A 26,643-nucleotide genomic window follows, 5' to 3' on the forward strand; every position below is an offset into this window, starting at 1 on the left:
TGGCATCTCATAGAGAAAAAGGGCAAAAACAATAACTTATATTTTTGGGTTAAATACCTTGTAGTACCTTGGTTTTGAAAACTTTATTTTTTAGTTTTTGAGTTTAATTCATATTACAAATGGTACTTAGATTTTGGAAAAAGACGGACTTAGTACCTCCGTCTATTTTTCCGTCTAATATTTAACGGTCTGCCACATGTCAACCCCTGAAGGTTGACATGTGGCACAATATAAAAAAAAAATTAAAATTAAAATCTTTAAAAATTAGAATTAGTAAAACTTTTTTTTTAAAAAATAAAAATATGAAAAACTTTCTAAAAAAAATTAAAAAAAGAAAAAGAAAAAAGAGAGGGGTAGCTGAGCCGGTCTGGGGGGGGAGGGTGGTTCGGCCATCCCATGGCAGATTAAAAAAAAAATGATGGGTTTTGGCCCTTGGGGGTAGCCGAACCACCCCCGTGGCCCTTGGGGGTGGTTCGGTTGCCCCCATGGACAAACCCTCAAATTTTTTTTTGATGAGTTTCGGCCCTTGAGGGTGGCCAAGGGGAGCCACCCCTCTTCTTTTTTCTTTCTCTTTTTCCAATTTTTTTAATTAATTTTTAAAGATTTTTATTTATTTATTTTATATAGTGCCACGTGTCAACCTCAATGGTTGACACGTGGCAGACCGTTAAATATTGGACGGAAAAATAGATTGAGGTGCCAAGTCCGTCTTTTCCCAAAACCTAAGTACCATCTACGATACGAATTGAAACTCAAGTACAAAAAAATAAATTTGTCAAAACTCAAATATTAAAAATATATTTAACCATATATTTTTTAGAAAGAATGGTGTCATTTTAAAATATATATATATAAAAAAAAAAAAAGAGAAGTAAAAACTTAGAAAAAGGAAAAAAGTAAAAACTACAATGTTTATATTACGTGACATATATTGTACATTTAACATACACATATATATTTTATTGCATCACATGATTGAGTTGTTGTTTGTCTTACATCAACATAATTATGACATAATTTACATCTTTCAAGTAGTAGACACTTTTCTACATTTATTTAGCAAAAGTATTCTCAACATTTGTTTGCACTAACATGAAAGTTGCATTGTATAGCATTGTATTGGATACACCATTCTCTTTCAACCTATCTTGGGCTCATGAAGTTCAATATGCAATCCATTGCTTGCGTATTCAGATTATCATGCCAACAGAACTCGCCTCCGATATTCTCCAAGAGCCCATATCGGAAAAATGTTTCGATATGATGAGTAGTTTAGTGTACAATTTCGCATAAATACTCCAGTGATTTCCTGTTGCCAATAACCATTGATTACATTATGATTGAAAAAATAAATTAATAGGTAAAACTTATTTTGATAAAAATAAAAGGAAAAAAGATATAGCCCAACTCAGAGACATACTTAAATGGATAACGTTTTCTTCAAAATTAGATTCGAAGAAATTCTCTTAAACCAATTTAATAAACTGATATCTATTCTTAGAGATAGTTACAAAGCATGGTATTCCTATATGCATTTTTTAAAATGCATGTAGAAATCACTTACTTTAAGAACACATGTTGGATTCTAAATCAACATGAATTACCTGTTGAGGGAAGTCACCATCTTCCATCTGTGAATTGATCAATACTCTTACTCCACGGTGAATTGGTGTTGGATCTATCTCGGCCTAAAGTTGTGGAAACACTCAGAATCAGCATATGTGTATGTTTGTACTTCCTAAAATTTTACACAGTTCTTCAGACTCTATTGAATGTATTTGTGTAAATCTTAATTTTTCTATTCATATATATATATATGAAGACTTCTTTAGTGATATTTGTTCTTTCTCTAACGCATTACATTCTTTGGTGCTATATGCTATAGTGCAGTGCAAATAGTTGAAGAGAAAATGATGCACTGACCTGACCAGCATCAATGAGGGATAACAAGGCCCATGCGGTTTGGACCAAATTTGCACGGTTGCCTTCTATATTCGTCCACACCTGTTTCATAAAAAAACAAAATAATTGAGTTATTTCATTTCTTTTTTCGTTTTCTTTTCTTTTTTTCTTTTTTGTTAGATTCTCAACAATTTTGATGTTCATATTGTTGAAAATTCGGAAAATAAATATAAAAGAGCCCTTATAGGATCTTTGTGTCCGAGCAAGTCTTAGACAACCTGCCTATTGAAATGAACTGTTCCATAGAGGCTTTCTTACATTTAATGTTCAGAGCAAATTAGTGGCGGTGATCTGGATCCAAATTCAAATTGAAATGAACTGTTCCATACCTTGTTTTGGCTTGATAGGTAACTTTCTCCCCATCCACCATTAGGTAGCTCTTTCGATAGCAAAAACTCACAAGCTTTGCGCAATGCAGAACAATTTCTGTAGTTTCTTCCATAGGCTGCCAGTGCCCCTACGGCAAACCATGTACCATAGGTGTAGCAAATCCCCCAATAACCATACCTGTAAAAATGATTTTTTTTTTTTTTTTTAATTTTTTAATTTTTTTATTTATTTTTCTCCTTCAATAATACTAACGTATGCTAAAATATTAATTAAATAATAAATTCACTATTTCAAGTAAGCCTAAGTTTTTAGGACAACCGGTGATTTAATATGATATCAAAATAAAGGTCCTGAGTTAAACTTTTTTCAAAAACGTAAATTTGATGCAATATTTCTTTAAGAATTATGTGTGAAAAAGAAAAAGAAAAAGAAAAAAAAAAAAAAACATATTACCATGATCCATCAGGTTCTTGCACGTCTTCAATATATTGAATTCCTCTAGAAATCCTACTGTCAATCTCCCTCCTCCGATGCTTGGGATAGAACTTCCTAAAGAGTGCCAGACCTTGAATTGCAGATGCAGTGCACTCTACATACCTAGAAGGTGTCACAACCATTTTGTTAGGAGGCAAATTAATATGAGCAATACCTTAGTAAATGTTGTTGTGCTGAAGGTTTCTCACTCTCGCTCAATAAGGGTATCTTCAAAGAACTCTGTGGGGTTGAACTTCTGCGAAAATAGGTACAAGAATTATGTTAAGGAGTGCTGGGGAAATATGTTAGTTTTTGTCATAAGCATGAACAAACTTATCAATCTTTGAGAAGTCACCTCCAACCATTTATACGCTCTTTGAGGCTCCCATGCTGGGAAACCACCATTGCTACTCTGTAGTGGCAATTGAAAGAAAGTCAACTATTCATGTGAAGCATTTGGGAAAGCTTAAATATATTAAAGTTATAGAAGTGAAATGGATTATTTAGCTAGAAAACTAGGCAATTTGTTTCGGCATAAAATGTTTTAATTCGGAAAATGCTTTTAGTTAGAATCATTTTTTTTTAAGAAAATAATTTCAGTTGAGAATATCTTTAGGCATTTGACTCATATAGAAAATCAACAAATATTTATTATATTTCCATTCAATTATATTAACCACTAAAAACAAATTTTATTCACATCATAAAAATAGTAATACAAAATAACAAAAACAAATCTGCTTAAAATTATGTTTAATTAAAATATACACATATTGACTAACAATGATCATATATTTTTATATAATCTACATATAATCTATGAAGTTGAGAGAAATAGAGAGAGACGGTGAAGAGGAGTTGCGGGGGAAAAGTGTCTTTGAGAATAGAAGGCATTTGGGGTGGGATTGCATGCCCATATTGTCTGCAGTGTGATTGCATGTCCATATTGTCTGCAGTTTTGGCAGGCAAATGTGAGATAGCTCTTGTACGGCCTACTTGTTCGAGCAGGTGTTCGGGCAGGTAGACAGCATAAGAGGCCCTTCACAAGTGCTTGTTCGGGGGTGTAGGAGAGCGACAAATAATGGTTTACGTAGATGAGAAGCGTAAATTATTTTACGTCACGTAAAGTTTATTTTCCTTGGTCGATCACCTAAATAAAATTTTTCCAAAAAATATTTTATGCCAAAAAAAAAAAAAATGCCTTAATTGCTAACTGAGTCAAAAATAATTTGAAGTTTGAATTTTTACTTGTAGTGAAAGAATGACATTCACAGCATCAAAAAACCGATTTGCCTCCATTTTTTCCCCAACAAGGTCCGAAGGCATTTGTGAGAAGAAGATTGCAACCTACAAAAGAGAAGGTTTTGCCAAATTTCAGGTTCTCTTTTGTTACAAACCTTGGGAATATGTATTTATGGTCATGTAGTTTGATTACCTTCAGCCCTTCAGCGGTGCAGTCAGAGACTTGCCAGCCATGGTCCTGCATCGAGAATGTCCATGCTCCTTTGCTTATGTGGCGGTACATAGCTTTGAAGTCCCCAGAAGGGTTTTCTGGGACCTATAAAATAACATGATTAAGTTAAAGCATTATCTTTGATAAAACAATGTAAGGAGTATATGACATATACTCTGACCTGTGAAGCCTTTACAAATTCATGTGCTTTACGAAGTGTTGGCCAATACTCTTCGTTTAGATTACAAGAGAGAATTGCTTGAATAGCAAAACCCGCATCCCACATTTGACAACCGAAACTCTGCATCGATCAGATAAACCAGGCATCATTTAGTACATTTCAAAATAAAATATTTGATTTTAAATGGACCACGATTTTGTAGGCTTGACTTTTGGGTAAATGCTTCGAGTATATGTGACTGCATTAACATGCAAACAAGTTTCTGAATGTGATAATTATGGTTTGTTCTCATTCCACAAAAGACTAGCAACTGAAAAAGGCAAGGGGTGATCATATATATAACCTGAATTTTTAAGCCATCTTCAGCAACCCAATAATTGTCTGGAATCCTGCCTAGATGAAGCTTGTATGCCTCCCCATTTGGATCTTCAGCCCAACATGCAATCAAACATAATACCTATAATACAACTAAGCTTGACAATTAAGTTCATTGATGACAAATAAAATACTTTGATCTATATATATATATATATATATTTCCCTCATTTTGATTGTATATGCAAAACTACAACACTAGTTATTGACCTTTTCAACGCTTCCAATGCAAAGGTATTTGCTGTTCTCATCCTCATAATGTACATGACCAATTGCGGCTTTTAGTGCCTTCTCTCTCAACATTGAAAAGGGCCAATGCGTCAGGATAGGCTCCACTACATGGTGAAGAAATCCCCATAGCATATCTTGTATGAGTGGATGCGGATAGTAGAGATCCTCCTAAATTAACAACTTGGGTGAGTTTTATGCATGCATTAATGTCAAAAGGAATCTTTATAATTGTTTGTGTAATTAGAATATGTATGGCGATAATGATATACTTTTTGCAAGAACTTTGTGAAGATTGTTGATCATAATGAGGATGTGACACAGAGGTTTCTAATAAAAAAATAAAAAAAAAGAAATGCAAAAATATTTAGATTCAACTAACCTTTGCAATTGTATTCCGAGCTTTATTCCAGTTAATTTGATGATAAGGCTCGTTATATAACTCTTGTCTTATTGATTGAATCAATCCAGTGATTGGACCAACAAACCTCTTCCCATATAAATAAGACATTGGCATGTAAACCAAGCGACAATAGCATAACATTTTACCTGCATTTCATGTAATGAACGCCTTGAGTATCAGATACATGCACTAGGGCTAACTCTTTGATAACTGTGTAAGTATTATTTACATCTTACGAAATGTGCTTTCTAGCAAAAATAATTGAGTGGAAAAAACCTGGATGCATGGGGAAGATTTTAGGAAGAAGCCAGAACTCTGGGGGCAGTGGATTGCAACCAGACCACTCATACACTCCTAGTACCTGCACATGATCGAGACGAGACATTTGAGTTCTAACTGAACAAACAAAATGAAATGAAATACTGATTTTAATTTTCATTTATGGGATGTGAGTCTGTCCTTATAATTTGAAGTGTTAGCCAGATAAAACTAACATAATTAAGTTAATGCATGGTTTCAAATGGTTATACCGTGACCCAAAACTTTCCCCATGAAGGAATAGCCATTAAACCACCATGGTCAAGGATCCATTTGCGGCCTCTAGCCATAGCCCCATCTTCACCATCTTCAGGTCCCTCTCCAAGTATTCTCAAGGCAATGTAACTCAAAGCTGACCCAAACATTGTGCTATGACCCTCTATATGGAATCCCCAACCTCCATCTTCATTCTTCATGTCCAACAAATACACAAGTTTATAAATTAGCCCACTTTTTAGTTTTCTAGGCCTTTATCCATAAACTTATATTCAAAATAATAATAATAATAATACCTGATGATTATACAAGTATCGAATAATTTCCTTCTGGTGTGCTGTTGAAAAAATAGCATTGAGACCTCCAGTGATGTATAATGCCATTACCTACATATCATAATGATTTGAAATTAATTTAGATTTAAAAAACAAATAACTGGGTTGGTTTATTTATCCATTCCAATATAGCTAGACATAAATCCCAAAATATATGCATGTGCATGTGTGTTTGAGATTCTTTTGGAAAAAAAATAATAAAAAAATAATAAAAAAAGAAAGAACAAAAAAAATATTATTTGGCAATTTTTTCCTCTTTTTTTTTTTTTTTTTTGTTAGCAATGAATATTAATATATTATGAATCCAAATTTCCTCCAAACATGTTCCAAATGCATGTGAGAATCAAGATGTGTAACAGTTAATGCATGCATTTTTATATCTGAGTGAAAGAAAAATAAAATAAAGAATAAACATGCATTTGTATACAATGGTGAGAAAAATACATACAAAGGGTTGAAGGAAAAACAAGGGGCCAGCAGATTCAGCAGGCCAGTGGCCATCATGAGCTTGAATGGAGGAGTAAAAGCTTAATGCTCTTCTCAGTGTAGTAATCATTGTTTCCTCTGTTATCACCTCTGTTTCTTTCACTTTCACTGGTGGTGGAATTGGTGGACATGCGTTCTCCTTCCTAAGCTGTGAGTTTTCCATATCAAAGACAAAAATATGTCCAAGTGAAAAATAAGTCAAGTCTTCACAATTAAAATTCTCTAGATTCTAACACAATCACAACCATATGATCATAATATTGAAGCATTTTGTTGGTAATAACATGGTTTGAGCTTGGCCTGGTAATAAAATTATTTTAATCATTGATACTGTCGTCAACATCTAAATAATGTCGACATAAAAACATGAGTGTTGCTAATGGTACTACAATTTTATTATAAGTTCCTTAAAAACTGGCCTAACAGTTTACGTGACACGTATTATATTAGTCACTAATAATTAAATTTACCTATCAAATTTGACTTGACAATTTAATTAGTTAGTGGTTGACGTGGTAAACGCCATACCGTGATCAATATCTAAATGTCTACGAGTAATGTTATAAGGCACACTTCTATCACATTATTGGCAGACTTTTGTGCATATGTGGTACATATTTTCACCACAAGATGTGCCACGTAGACACAAAAAGTCTGCCAATAGTGTGATGAAAGTGTGCCTTATAGTACTACTCAATGTCTACATAAAAACATGAGTTTTGAGAAGAATACTACAATTTTATTACAAGATCTTTAAATAACATTTATTATGATGAAAACGAATATGAAACTAATTCCAAGTCCAACTCAATCCTTTACCCCAATTAAGTGCTAGTTGGGCATAAGCTTAACTGGTGTCGTTGGTACTACCTCTAAATATATTTGAATTTATGTTTTTTTTTTCTTAATTAATACGCTATGACATGTATCTCTAGCTTATTTCTTGGAAAGTCATTCTTTGTTAATCAAAGTACATACGGGTATTAGATAGTTGCTGTTCTAGAATTTCTTACTGAAAAACCAGAAGAAACTTTTTTTTAAAAAAAAGTCTTTAGGAAAATTACACATATCTTCCTTAAACTACCACTCAATTGTCAATGTCCTTTTTAAACTACTAATTGTGTCAATATCACCCCTCAAAACACCAAAACATGTCATGAATGTCCCCCTAAGACCAACAAAAAGACAAAAATACCATACATTTTTTTTCAATAAGACAAAAATGTCCATTTAAATTTGAACAAAAAAAACTAAAACTAAAAAATAAATAAATTTTTAAAAAACAAATTAAAAAAATTAAGGAAATTTTTTTTTAAAAACAAAAAATAAAAAAAAAAACTGAAAATTATATAAAAATAAAAAATAAAAAATAAATGATAAAAAACCTGTTTTTTATTTTTACTTTTTGTTTTTAGTTTTTTTTTGTATAACTTTTTTGTTATTTTAGATTTTTTTTTTCAAATAACTTTTTTAGTTTTTTTTTTTTAATAATTTTATGAAGGGTATTTCTGTCATTAGGGACATTGACATTTTTCAGTAATCTAAAGGGTCAGAGATTGACACAATTGGTAGTTTCGGGGGAAACATTAACAATAAAGTAGTAGGCCGAGGGGTTATGTATATATACTTTTTCCAAAAGTTTTCACGAAAAAGTATTGCATGTCAATTTCTAAGGTTTAGACTACGGAACCAAGCTGGGTCGAGCTCATAACTTCTTAGTTGGTTCAATTTACTCAACTCATTAATAATGCGCTTAGTCTCCAACTTTTTAGTCAAAGCTGAAAGATAATTTCCAAAACTGGAGGAGGCCATGGCCCTTGTTTCTGTCTCTGAATGTATTGCGAAACGATTCTTTTACAATTTTTGTACAATTCTAATAATTTTTTTTTTACTTAAAAAAAATTTAATCATTAGATTTGTTTTTTTATATGTAGGTCTTACATCAATTTCTAATGGTTAATCTTATATATATATATATATTTAAAAAAAAAAAAGTGTTTAAAATTGTATAAAAATTGTATAGAAGTTATAAATGTATTATATCTCAAATGAACAATTTTCTTACCTTATCCTATGGTTGTGATCCACAAAAATAGACCATAATCATTAACGATATTATGTTAAGGATAATTTTCTACCACAAAAATGGATCTTAGCTTATATTATATTAATTGACAAGAACTATTGTCAATTTTCTCAACAACCTCTTCTTTGTCTACTATTCATCGATCTCAATGTGAAAATCCTAGTATATGGAATTGACAGAAGATGGGTTCCTAATTAGCAATTGTAGTAATGGAAGAGTCCAAAATTTAATTCAGAGCGCGCAGTTAATTTTGACCTTTATTCTATGATCATTAATTATTTTATCGTCCACAAAATTATAAATCCCCATCAGCTTTGCAAACAAAGGCCCAATACAAGGTTTCAACGTCTGAAAATTCCAAATTTCAAGGTTTCAATGATAACATATGTTTATCATTGTAGTGTTGTAAGGGAAACAATTTTTACCACAATTTCTTTACAAATTAACGTTGCCGTTTACAATATAGATTGCAAAAATTTTATGAGTCCCATTTCACATATCCATTGTTATTATTAATATTATTGATGTCTTGTCCCTATTTTGTTTTAAACAAAAATGAGTTACATAATACAAATTCTTTAAATTCCAGGAATCAAGATCCCTTCGATACAATTTCTGTAAATTTCACATAACTTCCATACAATTTCTTTTTACATTGAATAGGTTTCACATGTGAAATTTATATACATGAGATCCACACAATATGAGAAGGGTTGCGAGAAATCATGCACTCCCCACTTGGTAGACAACTTAATTAATTTGTGTAAAAATAGGACACTAGTCTATACGACTTTCCTAGCAGCATGTGATTCAATGCCAATAAAGTGTTAAAATTAACTGGCTGCTAGCAAATGCTGCAACCCAGCAATTAAAACATAGACAAATTCTTGGCGTTTAAAGACGGCTGGTTGGCGTACAAAAAACGTACCACCCGGTAAGTAGGGCCGTAAATTAGTCGAACTTGAACGAGTAGTATATGTGCAAGTTTCGCTATATAAGCCGTTTTTAAAGTAACATTTTGAATTACCATGTGTACTAATATGCTCTTCTCTCAAACTACTAAAGAGTGCCAAAAATGTCAATGTTGTCAAAATATTCTTATAATACCCTTGTCACGTATCATGCTTCTCAGAGAAACTATAAAGAAAAAGAAAAGACATATATATAGGTATAGCCATGTAAATGTACATACCTGCATCCTCATGAGAAGATCAGCGCTTTGTTTCATCTGAAACCGATTATTCTTGAACTCTTGGCGAGCCTTTTCAAGTTGAGCATGTTCTTCAGGAGTGCCGGCATCAGGATCGAATTCCCAGTGTTGCCGCCCGATGAAATTGTTTCCGCTCATCAGCCCTGGCCCTCCTTCTGCTATCTTCAACTTCCACATCCTCTATATATATATATATACATACAAACACACATTCCACAAAATATATATGATAGGTTGATATGATATATACTTGGTGAAATATAATTTTATTGTAGAGAAAGAAATTATATATGTGAACAGTACTATAACAGGCTAAAAGATATATATGATTTAGAATATATATACTATTGGTCTACTAAATAGAGATATAGAACACTTTAACAGATATGTGGAAAACTTTAACAGATGAAACTAAAGAGAGGCTGATGAGTGATAGTTTCTTGAATACCTTGAAAGCTTTTTTCGAGGAATATAAATTCTGAGTTTGTTCCCTCAGAGTAGCAAGAGGGTGCCACGTCTAGAGAAAGAGCACTTCAGTGGGATGTAACATATTCATATATATAGAGAGATCGTGTGGTAGCTACGTATTTGGAGCCCCATACCCTTGTCCTTAATTGTCCTTTCACTTTTTCCTAGCATGTACGTGTAACACATTCAGTACATAGGGGCCACGCTTTCGCCGCCCATCGGGAGTACTCCGGGAGCTGGGAAAAAGGACAAGCGAAAGAAATAAGGAAAAAAAAAAAAAAAAACCATTTTCTAACTTGAAATTTTTTTTTTGCTTTATTTATTTTAATTTGTTTTAACTATTAATTTTATATTGGCTTATGTAAATTTAATAAAATTAGTTTTAGTTTATTTTTTTAATATTTTTATTTTAAAAAGAAAAAAAAAATAAAGGTGAAGAAAAAACTTTAACATATAAAAATATTTTTATCTGTTAATATATATTTTTCTTCCCCACTACGCTATATATGTCAATCGACTTATTGGGACGATGGGGGGATGAAAAGCTTGTTTGAAAGTTGAAAGTTGAAACAAAGACCATAATCATTAACGATATTATGTTAAGGATAATTTTCTACCACAAAAATGGATCTTAGCTTATATTATATTAATTGACAAAAACTATTGTCAATTTTCTCAAGAACCTCTTCTTTTTCTACTTTTCATCGATCTCAATGTGAAAATCCTAGTATATGGAATTGACAGAAGATGGGCTCCTTAATTAGCAATTGTAGTATATGGAATTGTGCAACCTTCTTCTTCTTCCTCTTCTTTTTCTTCATTTTTTTTTGTTTAAAGGTTATTTTGTTAATATTTTTATTTTGAAAAGAAAAAACAAAAAAACAAAAAGGAGAAGAAAAAAACTTTAACATATAAAAATATTTTTATCTGTTAATTAATCTATATTTTTCTTTCCCACTAAGCTATATATATATGCCAATCGACTTATTGGGACGAGGGGGGGATGAAAAGCTTGTTTGAAACCATGTAATTAGATGTGTTGATGTTATTATTCGTTAAAAACACATTTGATAAATAATATGGTGAACTCACATGTTTAGTAAAGGCTATAAAGATCTAGGGCATGTTTGACAAACTACTTCCGATTCTTCCTCTTTTTCTTTTCACTTCTCTCAAAAACATCAATTCAAAAACATTCCAACTTTTTTGCACTTTTTATATCACATCAATCATATTTTATTATTATTCAAATAAAAAAATTCACTACAAAACAAAAATTTTTCACTTTTCTATAAAAATATTCTCAAATTTTATATCACATCAATCACTTTTTACTATATAACACACAAATATTCCACAACACAACCACTTACCAAACAAGTCCCTAGTACTTGGTCTCATCATATTACTTGTCTCAATTTTTGACTTTGTATATACAATATGTGATTGATGGGATGGCTAGTGCATAGTCTCCATGAACAGAACGTTGATTTCGGAAAATGTTTGAGCCCTCTTTATTGCTTTTGAATCAATTTGAGGATACTATAGAATAACTGAGCAACAAATGTCAATCATGTCATTTATGAGGGAGGAACTTGTTCTAATTGAAAAACTTCTTCATTAAATTTTTAATATTATTTTTGTTGAGCGTTATATTTAAGGTATTTTTTAATAAAAGCTTAGCTTGATTCTTCTCAATCTAGTAAAGGCTATAGAGATCTAGTACTTGGTCTCATCAGATTACTAGTCTCAATTTTGTCTTTCTATATGCAATATGTGATTGATGGGATGGCTAGTGTATACTCTTCATGAACAGAACCTTGATTTCGGAAAATGTTTGAGCCCTTTTTATTGCCTTTGAATCAATTTGAGGATACTATAGGATAACTGAAATGTCAATCAGGTCATTTATGAGGGAGGGACTTGTTCTAATTAAAAAAGTTCTTCATTATATTTTTAATATTATTTCTATTGAGCGTTGTATTTTAATTTTTTTTTTTTTTTTTAATAAAAGCCTAGCTTGATTTCTGTTAAAAAAAAAAATCAAAACAAAAATTAAAGGATGAATTTCTTCTCGTTTGAGAAAGTCAGCATAACTTGCATGCCCCATCGTACATGTCTCAATTGAGTAGTTTAAATCGAGACATTATGGGAGTTGACAATAAGCCAAACGGAGACGTACGTGGCTGAAAAACAATCACATTGATAATTCCAATGAGACTAGAACTTAGTAGACATTTGGACCATGCAATAATATTGATCCTAGCCTTGTCAACAATCAACCAATATCTAGGACTATGGGAGTCGATCAAAGCCATATAAAATTGGCCGGTGACGATCGATGGATAGAGATAGGATTTGGATTCATAAGGAGCATGATTAAAAGATGGAATTGAACCAAGAGTGTTTAAAAATATTCAGAAAGTATAACAAAAAAAATCAATAAATAAATTTATAAAAACATTAATTATCGTTTAAGCACAAATATAGTCAGAAATTTTTATCGGAATGGGTCAAAGTATGAATGAAAAATATATTAAGATAGAGAAATTCTAAAACATTTACTGTGGTCCTTTTTGAATTATTCTGTGTTGATTTAACGGTTTAACTTAGGAAATGATTTTTTTACCAAAAAGTAGGAGTTTAAGACAATTGAGTATGGTATGTGGTAGTTTATGAAAACGTGTATAAATGAGTGGTAATACAGTCGAGAATCACGTGCAAAGAGAAAGGCAACACAGTCGCTCATTCAAAATTTAGAAAAATGATAATACTATAATGTTTATATTACGTGGTATATATTGCTCAATTATTTAACATCCACATATATTATAATATTACATCACATGATTGAGTTGCTCTTTGTCTCACATCAAACTAATTATGACATAATTTACATCTTATCAATACTTTAAATGGAGTGGGGGAGAATGTTGAGAGAATTTGTTGAGAAGTTTAAATCAAGACATTTAACAATAAACCAAACGGGTAGTAGTTGACAATAAACCAAACGGGTAGTAGTTGACAATAACTGAACGGTGACGTGGCTTGGGGTACTGTTACTAGTTTATGAAAGCTGTTACTAATTCTCATAATAGACATTTGGGACCCATGCACTGATCACTGATGATCGTTGTCCCTAGTCCCCAATATGCTAAAATGACCTCTCAACTACTAAGGTGTGGCAAAAATGCTACTTTTCTGATAACACATACTCTTAATTTTTTTTTTTTTTTTTTTCTTATTTAAAAATAAAATAATTTTAAAAAAAAAATTAAAAAAAAAAAAAAAACAACAACAACAACAACTTAAAATGGGTGTGGTCAAAATCACCTCCGTTTGGCCTAGTGGTGGGTTCGGCCACCCCAAACCGGCTGGTATGGGGGTAGCCAAATCAACCCTATGGCTCTTGGAGGTGGTTCGACCACCCCCATAAGGCCATAAGGCCAAAAGACAAAATAAATAAATAAATAAAAATTTCTCTTAGGGTTTGGCCCTTTGAGGCGGCGAAACCATCCCTATGGCTCATGTGGGGAGCTTTACCCACTCCTAAACTAGCCATGGGGGTGGCTCAGCCACCGTTCCAGTTTTTTTTTTTTTTCAAAATTTTTTTAAATGTTTTAATATTTTAAATTTTATTTTTAATTGAGCATAAGACATGTTGCAGCTTATTAGATATATTAACGTGAATTTCCTCCAATTTTTGAACGTAAATTGAACAAATACACTATCTCCATATTTAGATAGAAACAAAGTTCCAGCTGCCACCAGTTGTCCAAGATATTGTGCGTGCTGCCCAAGTTGAGAAAAATCGTTGACAGCAACTAGAGCTGTAAGCGAGTCGACTGGGCTCGAGGTCCCGCTCAGTACCCGCCCGGTTTAGCCCGATCCGAGCTCGAGCTCGGCACTGTTGAAGTCCGCTCGTTACCGTTGAAACTCGCTCGATTAATTAGTGATACCTACCCGACTCGCCCGACATAACTCGACGGGAGCTCGTGAGCTCGACCCGTTTAGAGACCGAACCGCCCGGCTCGCCCGGCTCGTATGAGGCCTCGAGAGCTCGGCTCGTTTAAGACTCGATCGGACCGACTCGCCCGCCCGGCTCGTTTATGGCTTGAAATTTTCGACTTGAGTATCGCTTGACCCGACCCGACCCGATTGCCCGACTCGTTTAGGGCTCGAAATTTCAAAAATTCAAATCAACAATTTGGATATAAAAATTTATTAATTATATGATATATCTTATATAGATCATATCCTTTGATCATTATTAGATTCATATGAATACAACTATAAGTTTATAATTATATAACTATATAAGCATATGATCCGTTCAATATAATTATATACATATTATCATTAGATATGTTACACATTATTACTAGATAAATTTATGTAATTCCAATTTAGGTTAATAATATAAATGTATAATAGACTTAATAGTATTATAAATTATAATTAACAATGTGTAATGTGTTTGTTTATAATTACAAATTAAATAATATCATAGATTCATAATTAAATTAACTTATATACTAATACATTAATACTATTATACTAAGTTACTAACATTAGGTAGTAGCCAATAGGTAATAACTACATCTACATTAAAACCCTAATCCTATAGATTTTAGTATTTAATTAAAAAGGAATAAGTAAAAAGTAATAACTATACGGTCTATATGGTCTATACCAAAAAAAAAAAGACTACATCATAGATTTAAATAAATGTACAATTGTATAAATAATAAATGTATAATGTAGATAATATGGTATATCGGTATTTAAAAAAATTAGTTAACAAAAAAAATACACGTATAACTCATAAATTATAACTTATCTTATGAAAATGAATTTTATTTTTTTAATATTATTAACTCATTAGATTTTTTAATATTATTAACTCATTAGACTAGCATTTGTTAAGCACTTAAGTTGTTTCTTCTTTTGTTTTTACTTTTATTAATTTTAATAACAAATAATTTATTAGACATTTAGACAATATATATATATAATTATATATAAAGTAACATTTACAGTCTTAGACAAATTAGACTAGTCTTTTCTAAGTTTTTTTTTTTTTAAAAAAAAAAAAAAAATTAATTTCGGAAGACTTAGTTAAAAAAACGAAGAGAATTGTTTTTTTTTTTTTTTTTTTAAAAAAAAAAAAAAAAAAAAAAAAAGGAGAGGAAGAGTCTAGAACCCAAAAAAATGGAGAGGGAAATTTTTTTCCCCCAAAATCGAGTCGGCCAGCCTGTTTCTCGAGAATTTAAAATGCAATGCCCGTAGCCGTTCGATTAAAAGTGGAGTAAATCATAACCGTTGGATTTGAAGATGGATGACAGCTAGTGCGCATGACTGAGGGGGTCCTAATTCTGTGTTTCGCATGTCCACATGAGCTGGGTTCTTAACTGACCATATTTGAGATTCAAAAAATAATAATCGTAATCAACGGTCATAATGATTTTCGATGAAGAGATGGCACGGGTTCTAGCCATACCGCACCGTTGCGCACACAGGGGATCATTTTTTTTTTAACCTAGGGTTCGCCTCTGAAACTGAAAAGCCTCTTGACAGCCCCATTAAATTTTCTGCTCAATTTAGATCACCAAGGCTTGATCTAAGCCGTTCAAATGAATTGGTTTTACCCAAAAATCAATCCAACGGTGAAAAATGGAGAAAACGCCTTAAATGAGTATCAAAAAACCCTACCGTCACTCGATTCAATCGGCAAGCATTAATGGCAGATCAGAAGAAAATTGAATGCTCTCATTCAATTTTCTCAACGACCCTTTCATTATGTTTCTCTATCCGCCGTTGATGAACGATCAAGAAGAAAATCCAATGGCAAATCTGCCGTTCCAATTTTCCATTTCGTTCCATTTCATTTTTGTTCTTCAATATCCTCGAGTTCAAACTAGAACAGGGTACAAGGCGATGGTCCATCTGCCATCCCATCCCATCCTCTCGATTTCGATCACTCCAAAGGCTAACAAGCCTCACCTCTCGCAGTCAGAATCCCTAATTGATTTGATGGATGTGCTACCACTACTAGACTCTCTGCCTTTGTGTGTTTTATACTATTTTTTGTTGTTTTTTATTTCTCTAATCCACCCATTTGATATATCTGCTTTTTGTGTCTTCATTTGGTTGTTCCTTCTTGCACCCTGGGTTTGTGTCTTGAGTTTGGACTCTTTCAAGTACTTGAAGGCTGAATCCGACTACATCTACGTCTACAATACAAGTATATATCTTGGCCCTCTTGGCCTCTTGAGTATGTAATCCTGGTTTCAATGGAGTTTCTTTTTTACATTTTATTTTTTTAGTTTTATTTACTTATCAAAACATTAGTTAATGTTTGGATTTGTTTCACATATCTTTGGCTTGTTTATTTTTGTGTTTTGTAGCCGTGTTAGGGTTTGTTTTTGTAGGCTTGTTATAGTCGTGCCATGTTTAGACTTTAGTTGTTAGTTAACAAAACATAATCTGCCATGTTCTTTCTTTTATCTATTATACTTTGCTTTGTTGTATTATATAATCTTCCTTGCCGTTTGAGGTTAGTTAACAGCCCTAGAATCTGCAATTCTCTTTGATAGTCCACATTCTATAATCTGTAATCTATTATGATGGCCTTTGTTTGAGTAACTGAGTTGTTTTAAAAATTATGCTCTGTAATCTGTTATGCTCTGCTTTGTTAGAAATCTATAATCTATTATGCTGGATTGCTGGGATTTGTATAACTGAGTTGTTTAAAACAATATGCTTTGCTTTGTTAGAAATCTGTAATCTGTAAAACAATATGCTTTGCTCTGTTAAAAACAATATGCTATGCTTTGTTCTGTTATAACCTTAAAACACTAAATACTTAAACCATAAAACTCTCATGCTTCATAATCTTAAACACTAAACCCTAAATCACAAGCATAAGATGATTATCTCTAAAACTTAATCCCTGAAACTCTGAAACCCTAAATCCATAATCTCTAAAACTTAATATCTAAAACTCTGAAACCCTAAATCCATAATCTCTAAAACTTAATCCCTAAAACTCTAAAAGCCTAAATCCCTAATCCCTAAAACTCTAAAACCATAAATCCCTAATCCCTAGAACTCTGAAACCCTAAATGGCTAAATCCATAATCTCTAAAACTTAATCCCTGAAACTTTGAAACCCTAAATCCATAATCTCTAAAACTTAATCTCTAAAACTCTGAAACCCTAAATCCACAATCTCTAAAACTTAATCCCTAAAACTCTAAAAGCCTAAATCCCTAATCCCTAAAACTTAATCCCTAAAACTCTAAAACCATAAATCCCTAATCCCTAGAACTCTAAAACCCTAAATGGCTAAATCTCTAATCCCTAAAACTTTAAAATCCTAAATCTGTAATCTATGTTAGAAATCTGAAATAACCTTTAGTTAACAGCCCTAGTTTTGTTTTAAAACAGCACATGGAGGACAGAAGGCAGCCTATGGAAGTCAATGAAGTTGTATTAGTCAATGAAGTAGACTTAGGTGATGATACAACTACTCATTCCATTACCATTGGAGTTGGTGACAGTGGAAATACACCAGACCAACCAGTAACTATTGATACTCCTCAATTGGATCCCCAAACTATATGTATTCCTGGTCCTACTGATTCTCAGCCTATGGGTAGTGCTCATACTCCTGTTGAGATTAGTACCGGTACTAGTAGTAGTGCAAATCAGAGGAAAAATAGGCAAAAGACTTCTAAAGTTTGGGATGACTTCTCCCAAATTGAAGTGTTAGGTGTAAAAAAATCTCAGTGTAATTGGTGTAAGAGGTTGTTTGCTGTTTCCAAATCTAGTTCTACCTCAACACTTGGTAGGCATTTGGTAGCATGTGTGAAGTATGTGGCGTCCAACAGTAAGCAAAAGATTCTGACCTATGATCACCGTCAGCTAGGTGGGGGGGCTACGTTGACAAATTTTTCTTGGAGTGAGAAGAAAGTCAAGGAACTTGCATCCCACATGGTGCTGTTCCACGAGTACCCTTTTAACATGATGGAACATGATCTTTTTAACAAGTTTATGAAGGCATGCACGCCCCATTGGAAAAAGATTAGTCGTGCAACTGTGAAAAGTGATTGCATGTCTACATACCTTAATGAGAAGAAAAAGATTAAAGCAATGCTTGGTGGGGTTGAGAAGGTAAATATAACAACTGATATGTGGACATCTTCGCAAAGGGTGTCATATATGGTTGTTACTTGCCATTATGTAGATTCAGATTGGTTCCTCCAAAAGAGAATTTTGAACTTTTTTAACGTACCTCCTCCTCATAGTGGTGTTGTCATTACTGATGCCCTTAGGAAGTGTTTTATAGAATGGGGCATTGAAGATAAGGTATTAACAATAACAGTTGATAATGCAAGAGCAAATGATTCTGCCATCAGAATCATTAAAGATGATTTTGAGTTGAGGAATGAGTTGGCTGTTGGGGGTCGGTTATTCCATGTGCGATGTTGTGCGCATGTGACAAATTTGTTGGTGCAAGCAGGGCTTTCTGAAATTGGAGACATTGTTGATTCTGTTAGACAGGGAATAAAGTATGTGGTTGCTTCGGAGGGAAGGTTGAAAGAGTTTAGTGGAATAGCTCAACGTTTGCATTTGCCATCTAAGAAACTGGTTTTAGACGTACCCACACGTTGGAACAGCACCTACTTGATGCTGGCCACTGCAGTAGGGTTCAAAGAAGTGTTCCCAAGATATCACCAAGTTGATCAAGCATTTCAGTGGGTTTTGAGTTCGGAACAGTGGGAGAAGGTGGGGAATGTAAACCAGGTTTTGTCGGTTTTTAATGAAGTTACAAACATGATATCGGGAAGTGATTATCCAACCTCAAATCTGTTTCTACCTGAGGTATGGAGAATGAAGGAAATTCTACAGTTGAAATGTGTTGATAGGCGTGACTACATTAGATCAATGGCAGAAAAAATGACTCAGAAATTTGAGAAGTATTGGGGGGAATGCAATTTGTTGATGTCCATAGCTGCTGTCTTGGATCCGAGATACAAGATGAAGTTGATCAATTTCTGTTTTCCTCTTATTTACCCTGATTTTGAGTATCCCCAGCATATACAGACTGTGCTGGTCGTTCTGCATGAGTTGTTTGAAGTGTACGTCACTGCCCATAATTCTGCTGTTTTGAAACACACTGCTGCTGAGCAGGCTGCAGTTGTTTCACAAAGTGTTTCTACACCATGTGTCAGTAGAGTTTCCACAGCTCGATCAATGTATCGGGATCATGTTAGAACTACTGATGTCATTCGGCCTCTTAAATCAGATTTAGATATCTATCTTGAAGAGGATGTGTACGTAGGCGATAAGGATGACAGTGGTGAAGATATTGATAATGAATTCGATGCTTTGGAATGGTGGAAGCTCAATGCCTTGAAGTACCGAATTTTGTCTAAGATGGCAAAGGACATTCTAGCCATACCCATCACCACAGTTGCTTCTGAATCTTCATTCAGTGCAGGTGGTAGGGTAATTGATCCACACCGAGCATCCTTGAAAACTGAAACCGTTCAAATGCTATTGTGTGGATCCGATTGGGTGAGAGCACTCCATGATATCAAGAAAAAAACTTCTGAAATTGTAAGTGGCATTTTAAGCACATAATTTGCATGAAATTACATGTGTTTATCACTGATTATTGTTTAGGTATGAACTAACTTTATTACCTGTCTTTGTGCTTCTTTTTGTAGAAACTGATTGAAGTTGAATTGCCACCATCTTCTTGGATTTGATTCAGATATTCGGAGGTTATTGACTTTATATATGTTTATTTTTTGTTAAGTATAATTCGGAGGTTATTAACTTTATATATGTTTATTTTTTGTTAAGTATGTAATATGAATTGTTGGTCATATATCTGTTTAAACTTTAACTGTTGGAAACTTGAACTACTTCCTGTTGGACAATCTGTTTAACCTGAGCTAATATACCCTTTTGTCCATTTTTGCTGGAAAAGTTGGCATGACTAAAGTCATGAGGTATGTCTTAACTCTTAATTGATATAATGATATGTATAATCTGTCTAGACAAATCTTAAATGATAAATCTCCCTTGACATGTTTATCAATTCTTTTTGTTAAGTATGTAATATGAACTGCTGGACAATCTGTTTAAACTTGAACTGTTTAAAACTTGAATTGCTTCCTGCTGGACAATCTGTTGCTTCCTGCTGGACAATCTGTTGCTGCCTTGCTGGACAATCTGTCATGAGGTATGTCTTAACTCTTAATTGTTATGTATAGTCTGTCTAGACAAATCTTAAATGATAAATCTCTCTTGACATGTTATCAAGGTTAAAAGAACTTTGATTAAATATGCAAGGGAGTGAAAATTTTTAACAATTCTTTTTGTTTAGTCCAGTGTGTTCTTGTAAGGAGTGGCATTTGACAAGTCACACGTGGCATTGTGAATCTGATCTCTTTGTATTTTGGCCATTTGGGTGAAGTGGTGAACATCACTCTTTGTTTGAGTATCTGAGTTCTTTATAAACGGTTATGATCTGCTTAGTTAGAAATCTCTCATCTATTATGCTGATTGCTGGGCTTTGTTTGAGTAACTGAATTCTTTAAAAAATTATGATCTGCTTAGTTAGAAATTTGTAATCTATTATTCTGGTTCTGGGATTTGTTTGAGTCACTGAGTTCTTTAAAAAATTAAGCTTTTCTTTGGCTTTTGAAAATTTCGTTCATCTGTAATATTCCATATTCTGCCATGTTTATTTTTTAGTTAATAAAACACAATCTGCCATGTTCTTTGTTAGGCTTTGCTAAGTTAGAAATATGTAATCTATGGTGTTTTGCTTGGGACTTGTATGCCATGTCTATTGCTTTGCTTGGGACTTTTATGCCAAGAGACTCCCATTTGCCTCTTATGCTTGCAATTCAAGAGAATCACAAGCATATGAGGTAAGTGGGAGTCTCTTGCATGCAAGTCACATTACCAAATGACCTAAGCTATGCACTAATGATAAGATTGAAATGTGAGAATCTGATATCTGTTATGCAATTTATTTTATCCCAAGAATGTCTTAGTGCAGTGTGGTTTTGTGGAAAATTTGGCAGTGGCAACTCAGATTGTTTTTAACTATTCATTTTCAAATTGTTAATATGTCATAATTTATGTTGTCTTTTAATCCTTCACTCGAATGAGAATTACTCAATCTTCATATAAACCTGATCTCTTTGTAAATTTGAACTCTTTGTATTTTATACCTTTTCTGTTGGAGATAGAGAAGTCGTAGTTGGTATGTAACTATGTATAGTCTGTCTAGACAAATCTTAAATGATAAATCTCCCTTGACATGTTTATCAAGGTAAACAAAACTTTGATTAAATGTGCAAGGGAGTAAAAATAGTTTAACAATTTTTTTTTTTGTCTTAGTTCAGTGTGATCCTGTGATTCCTCTGAGCTGTGGACCTGCGGCATTTGGCAAGTGGCAACTCAGATTGTTCTTAACATTTTGCAGGCTGCAGTTGTGCTGTAATTTAAGTTGTCTTCTAGAAGTTGTAGACTTGTAGTCTTTTTAATTTTGATCTCTATGTATTTGGGTAAAATTTGATCTGTTTCAAACTATGTAAATCTGATCTCTTTGTAGTTTGTATGTTTTAATTTGTAAAATTGTAATTTAAGTTGCAGGTAAAAGCAACTTGTTGATTTTTTTGATTCATAGCTTATTAGCTTTAGATGAATCTTGATTCATGTATGTAGTTTTTTGAACTGTAAATTGCAGACTTCAAATTTCAAATTTGTTTATTTATGGTTCTGTTTTTTTTTTTTTTTTTTTTTTTTTTTTAATTATTGAACTAACGAGCCCTAATTGGGCCGAGCTACCCAATTAGGGCTCGACAGGCCGAGCCCTAAACCCGAAGCTCGGGCTCGGGATCGGATCGAACTTGAAACAACTTTTCTGGGTTTGATCCGAGCTCGAGTTGACTCGAGCGAGTCGAGCACTCGGATCAACTCGTGAGGGCTTACTTAACAGTCCCGAGCTCAGTCCCGAGTTGGGGTAATACCCCAAAGAGTCGATCCCGGACAAAAATCCTTAAGCCCGGCTCGAGCTCGGGATCGACTCGTTTAAATTTTCCTTAAAATGAGCCGGTCCGGGATTGCCGAAACTCGGCTCGGACCGGCTCGTTTACAGCCCTAACAGCAACGGATCCTGCATTCAATGCTTTATATTCATCCTTATGTGTTGTTGCTTTCATACTTGTTTTGTTTGCAATTTAGAATTGGAATTGAACGATTTGCTTTCCCAACAAATTGTATATTTCCTTTTCAGGACTATTCTATGCACATTGAATAAGTACAAAGCAACACCCAATGAACGATAAGGCTGATTACAATAATTATTGTGAGATCATCTTTTAATATATTTATGAATCCAAATTCTGGGTCAACCACCAACTAATTTTATAGACATTGGTTGAATATTGTTGGGAAAAGTTCACATATTCCTCTCAAATTACTACCCAATTAACAAAGTCCCTTTCAACCTTTTAATTGGGATAATGTTTTCATGAATTACAAAAAATTAACATTGTTCCCCCAATGATGTAAATACTAAATACTGTTAATAAAAAAAAACCAAAAAAAAAAAAAAACTACAATAACAAAAGAATAAATTATATATAAAAAAAAAAAAAAAAAAAAAAAAAAAACACATAAAAACCAAGGGTGGCCAAATTTAAAAATTTTCATTTAAAAAAAAAAAAAGAAAAACAAGAATTTATTTATTTTTTTAAAAAAAGGGTTAAAAAACTTTGACCCTCTATCGTTTAACAACTTTAATTTTTCAAGATTATATTTTAATTTGTATCATAGATGGTATCTCGTTCATGACTAGAAACAGAAATAGTACATCTGTCCAACTTCTGTCCATAAATTGACAGAAGTCAACATCAATACCCTTCAAAAAGTAAAGCATGCCTCTATACTTCATTAAAAATTAAAAAATAGGTGGTTGAGGCAATTCCATGGCCGGTCTAGGTCATTTAAATCACTCGTTTGGCCCGGGGGTGGTTTCATCCACCTCGTTTGGCCTAGGGGTGGTCGAAACCACCACCAAGGCCCATAGGGGTGGTTAGAACACCTCTAGATAGGCTCTAACCACCCCCATTTTTCCCAAAGGGATGGCTTTCATAGATTTTTATTTTTTTTTTAATATTTTTAGTTGTCTAATTTTTTAAGGGTTAAATACCCCATTGGTACCAGAGTTTTAAATATTCTTAAATTTAGTATCTAAGTTTTATTTTGTATCATAGGTGGTACATGAATTATGGGTAAAAACCCAGTTGGTATCTCTTTTAGATTTTCCATCCAAAACTTAACATCTGACCATGTCATTGCCACATGGTGCCTTATTAACGCAACACCTGTCCTCCTGGCCACATCATTTGCTACATAACTGCCATCTCAATAAGTCATGCCACATGTATGCCCGATTAAATCATAATTAAAACTTGTTTTAATTAAACAACGTTTTGTTTTGAAAATTTTTTACGGTTGGTTAAACTTATTGATTGACAAAGAAAAGAATGAACATAATTTGAACATTGCGAAAATCGATCGGCCATTTCCCCCAAATTGAAGAACCAACACTAACCAGAACTAGTGCTCCGGTCAACCATTCTCCCCTAACCCCAAATCTAAATCTTCACAAGATCATGCGGAATTTAGCTTCCCGTAGTTTCGTGTATAGTTTTGCATAAATACTCTAGTGATTTCCAATTGCCAATAACCATCAATTACACTATGCGTGAAAAAATAAATTAATAGGTAAAAAATTATTTTGATAAAAAGAAAAGGAAAACATAACTAGCCCAACTAAAAGACACTTAAATGAATAAAGTTTTTTTTTTATTTTATTTTATTTTTTTTTTTTTTTTTCAGAATTGGATCTGAAGAAATTCTTCTAAACCAATCTATTAAACTGACATCTGTTCTTATAGAGATATTCACAGAGTATGGGATTCTCACATGCATTTTTTAAAATCCATGTAAAAATCACGCACTCTAAGAACACATGTTGGATTCTAGATTGACATGAATTACCTGTTGAGTGTAGTCACCATCTTCCATCTGTGAATTGATCAATACTCTTACTCCACGAAGAATTGGTGTTAGATTTATCTCAGCCTAAAGTTGTAGAAACACTCAAAATCAGCATATGGGGGTATGTTTGTACTTCCTAAAATTTGACACAGTTCTTCAGACTTTCTTGAATGTATTTGTGTAAATCTTAATTTTTCTATTCATATATATGCATGAAGACTTCTTTAGTGATATTTCTTCTTTCTCTAATGCATTGCATTCTTTGGTCCTCTGCAACAATGCTATGTTCTAGTACAGTGCAAATAGTTAAAGAGAAAAGGATGCACTGACGACCTGTCCAGCATCAATGAGGGATAACAGGGCCCATACGGTTTGGACCAAATTTGCACGGTTGCCTTCTATATTCGTCCACACCTGTTTTGTAAAGAAAGAAAAAAATTGAATTCTTTGGTTTCATTTTCCTTTCTTCTTCTTCTTCTTTTTTTTTTTTTTTTGGCAGTGTACATTCATTAGACAGATTGTTAACAATTCAGACAATAAATATAAGAAAGCCCTTATAGGACCTACGTGTCCGAAAAGGTCTTAAACAACCTGCCTCTTGTTTAGATCAAAGAATTTAAAATAGATACAAAAATTATGTTACGAGTGTTGGGTAAAGAAGATGATTTTTGTCATAAGTATGAGCAGACTTATCAAGGTTTAAGGAGTTACCTCCAACCAACCATATGCTCTTTGAGGCTCCCATGCTGGGAAACCACCATTGCTACTCTGTAGTGCCAATTGAAAGAAAATCAATTATTCATGTGAAGCATTTGGGAAAGCTTAAACATAATAGCTATAAAACAACTTTTCTTAATTACTAACTGAGTCAAAAATAGAATTTGTAAGGTTGAATTCTTACTTGTAGAGAAAGAATGACATTCATGGCATCAAAAAACTGCTTTGTCTCAATTTTTTCCCAACTAGGTCTTGAGGCATTTTTGAGAACAAGAATGCAACCTGCAAAAGAGAAGGTTTTGCCAAATGTCATATTCTCCTCTTAAGCAAACCTCGAGAATGTGTAGTTTTGGTCATGTGTTTTGATAGAGCTGAGGCATTACCCTTCAGCCCTTTAGCGGTGCAGTTAGAGACTTGCCATATATATATATATCATTTTGATTGGAACTGCAACACAAGTACACTCCTTTTCAACGCTTCCAATGCAAAGGTATCTGCTGTTCTCGTCCTCATAATGTACATGACCAATTGCAGCTTTTAGTGCTTTCTCTCTCAACATTGAAAAGGGCCAATACACCATGAAAGGCTCCGCTACATTGTGAAGAAATCCCCATAGCATATCTTGTATGAGGAAATGCGGATGATAGAGATCCTCCTGAATTAGCAACTTGGGTGAGTTTTATGTATGCATTAATTTCACCATAAATCTACATAATTGCTTGTTCAATTAGAATATGTATGGGATAATGATATTGTCTTATTTGAACACATTTTGCAAAAACTTTGTGAAGATTGCAAATAAGCAAGATGTGATGATGTGTGTTTTAAATAGTACTCGCAAGCGCACGAATCGTTTGCAATATAGTGTGTGCAAGTGCGAGGTCGAATCCACAGGAAAATGGTCAAATATTGGTGTCTTGCTTAATCAACCTCATTTTAACCTAGTTCCAAAGGTTTGAGAATTGATTCAAGAACAAAAGACTAAATAAAAGAGATGGAAATATGCAAATTAAAAGGAACTAAGGTTAAGGAATCCACCAAACCAAATCCTACAACTCACATTCTTGGTTTCCACTTGAACACCCAAAGAACATTAAGCTTAGGGTGTTATTCAAGTCTCTTAACCATAAACCCGAGAACCATTAAATGAATCCAACACATTGACAAATCACAAAGAGTACCGATTGAAATCAAAACATCCAATGTATCATTCAATCACAATGGATATCATCATTCAAACCGATAAAACAATGTATTAGTCGGTTGAAACACATAAAATGTCCTCTATCCACCACTAACCACATTCA

At 33.3% G+C, this 26,643-nt stretch overlaps 1 protein-coding gene across 1 annotated transcript; it reads right to left on the minus strand.

Annotated features, from left to right (window-relative positions):
• Positions 1-972: 972 nt before the first annotated feature.
• Positions 973-10,584, minus strand: LOC133865592 (lupeol synthase-like). The gene is made up of 19 exons (XM_062302015.1): positions 10,506-10,584; positions 10,040-10,237; positions 6,724-6,909; positions 6,237-6,326; positions 5,937-6,134; positions 5,683-5,767; positions 5,386-5,552; positions 4,986-5,174; positions 4,744-4,857; positions 4,401-4,520; positions 4,202-4,324; positions 4,015-4,113; positions 3,122-3,178; positions 2,976-3,022; positions 2,746-2,889; positions 2,292-2,469; positions 1,924-2,004; positions 1,605-1,688; positions 973-1,309 (listed from the first exon to the last, which is right to left on the minus strand). Exons 2-19 carry the CDS (start codon positions 10,232-10,234, stop codon positions 1,199-1,201), a joined length of 2,268 nt encoding a protein of 755 aa, XP_062157999.1. The 5' UTR covers positions 10,235-10,237; positions 10,506-10,584; the 3' UTR covers positions 973-1,198.
• Between the last annotated feature and the right edge of the window lie 16,059 nt (positions 10,585-26,643).

The sequence above is a fragment of the Alnus glutinosa genome, chromosome 4, assembly GCF_958979055.1.
Source record: "Alnus glutinosa chromosome 4, dhAlnGlut1.1, whole genome shotgun sequence".
Taxonomy (NCBI): domain Eukaryota; kingdom Viridiplantae; phylum Streptophyta; class Magnoliopsida; order Fagales; family Betulaceae; genus Alnus; species Alnus glutinosa.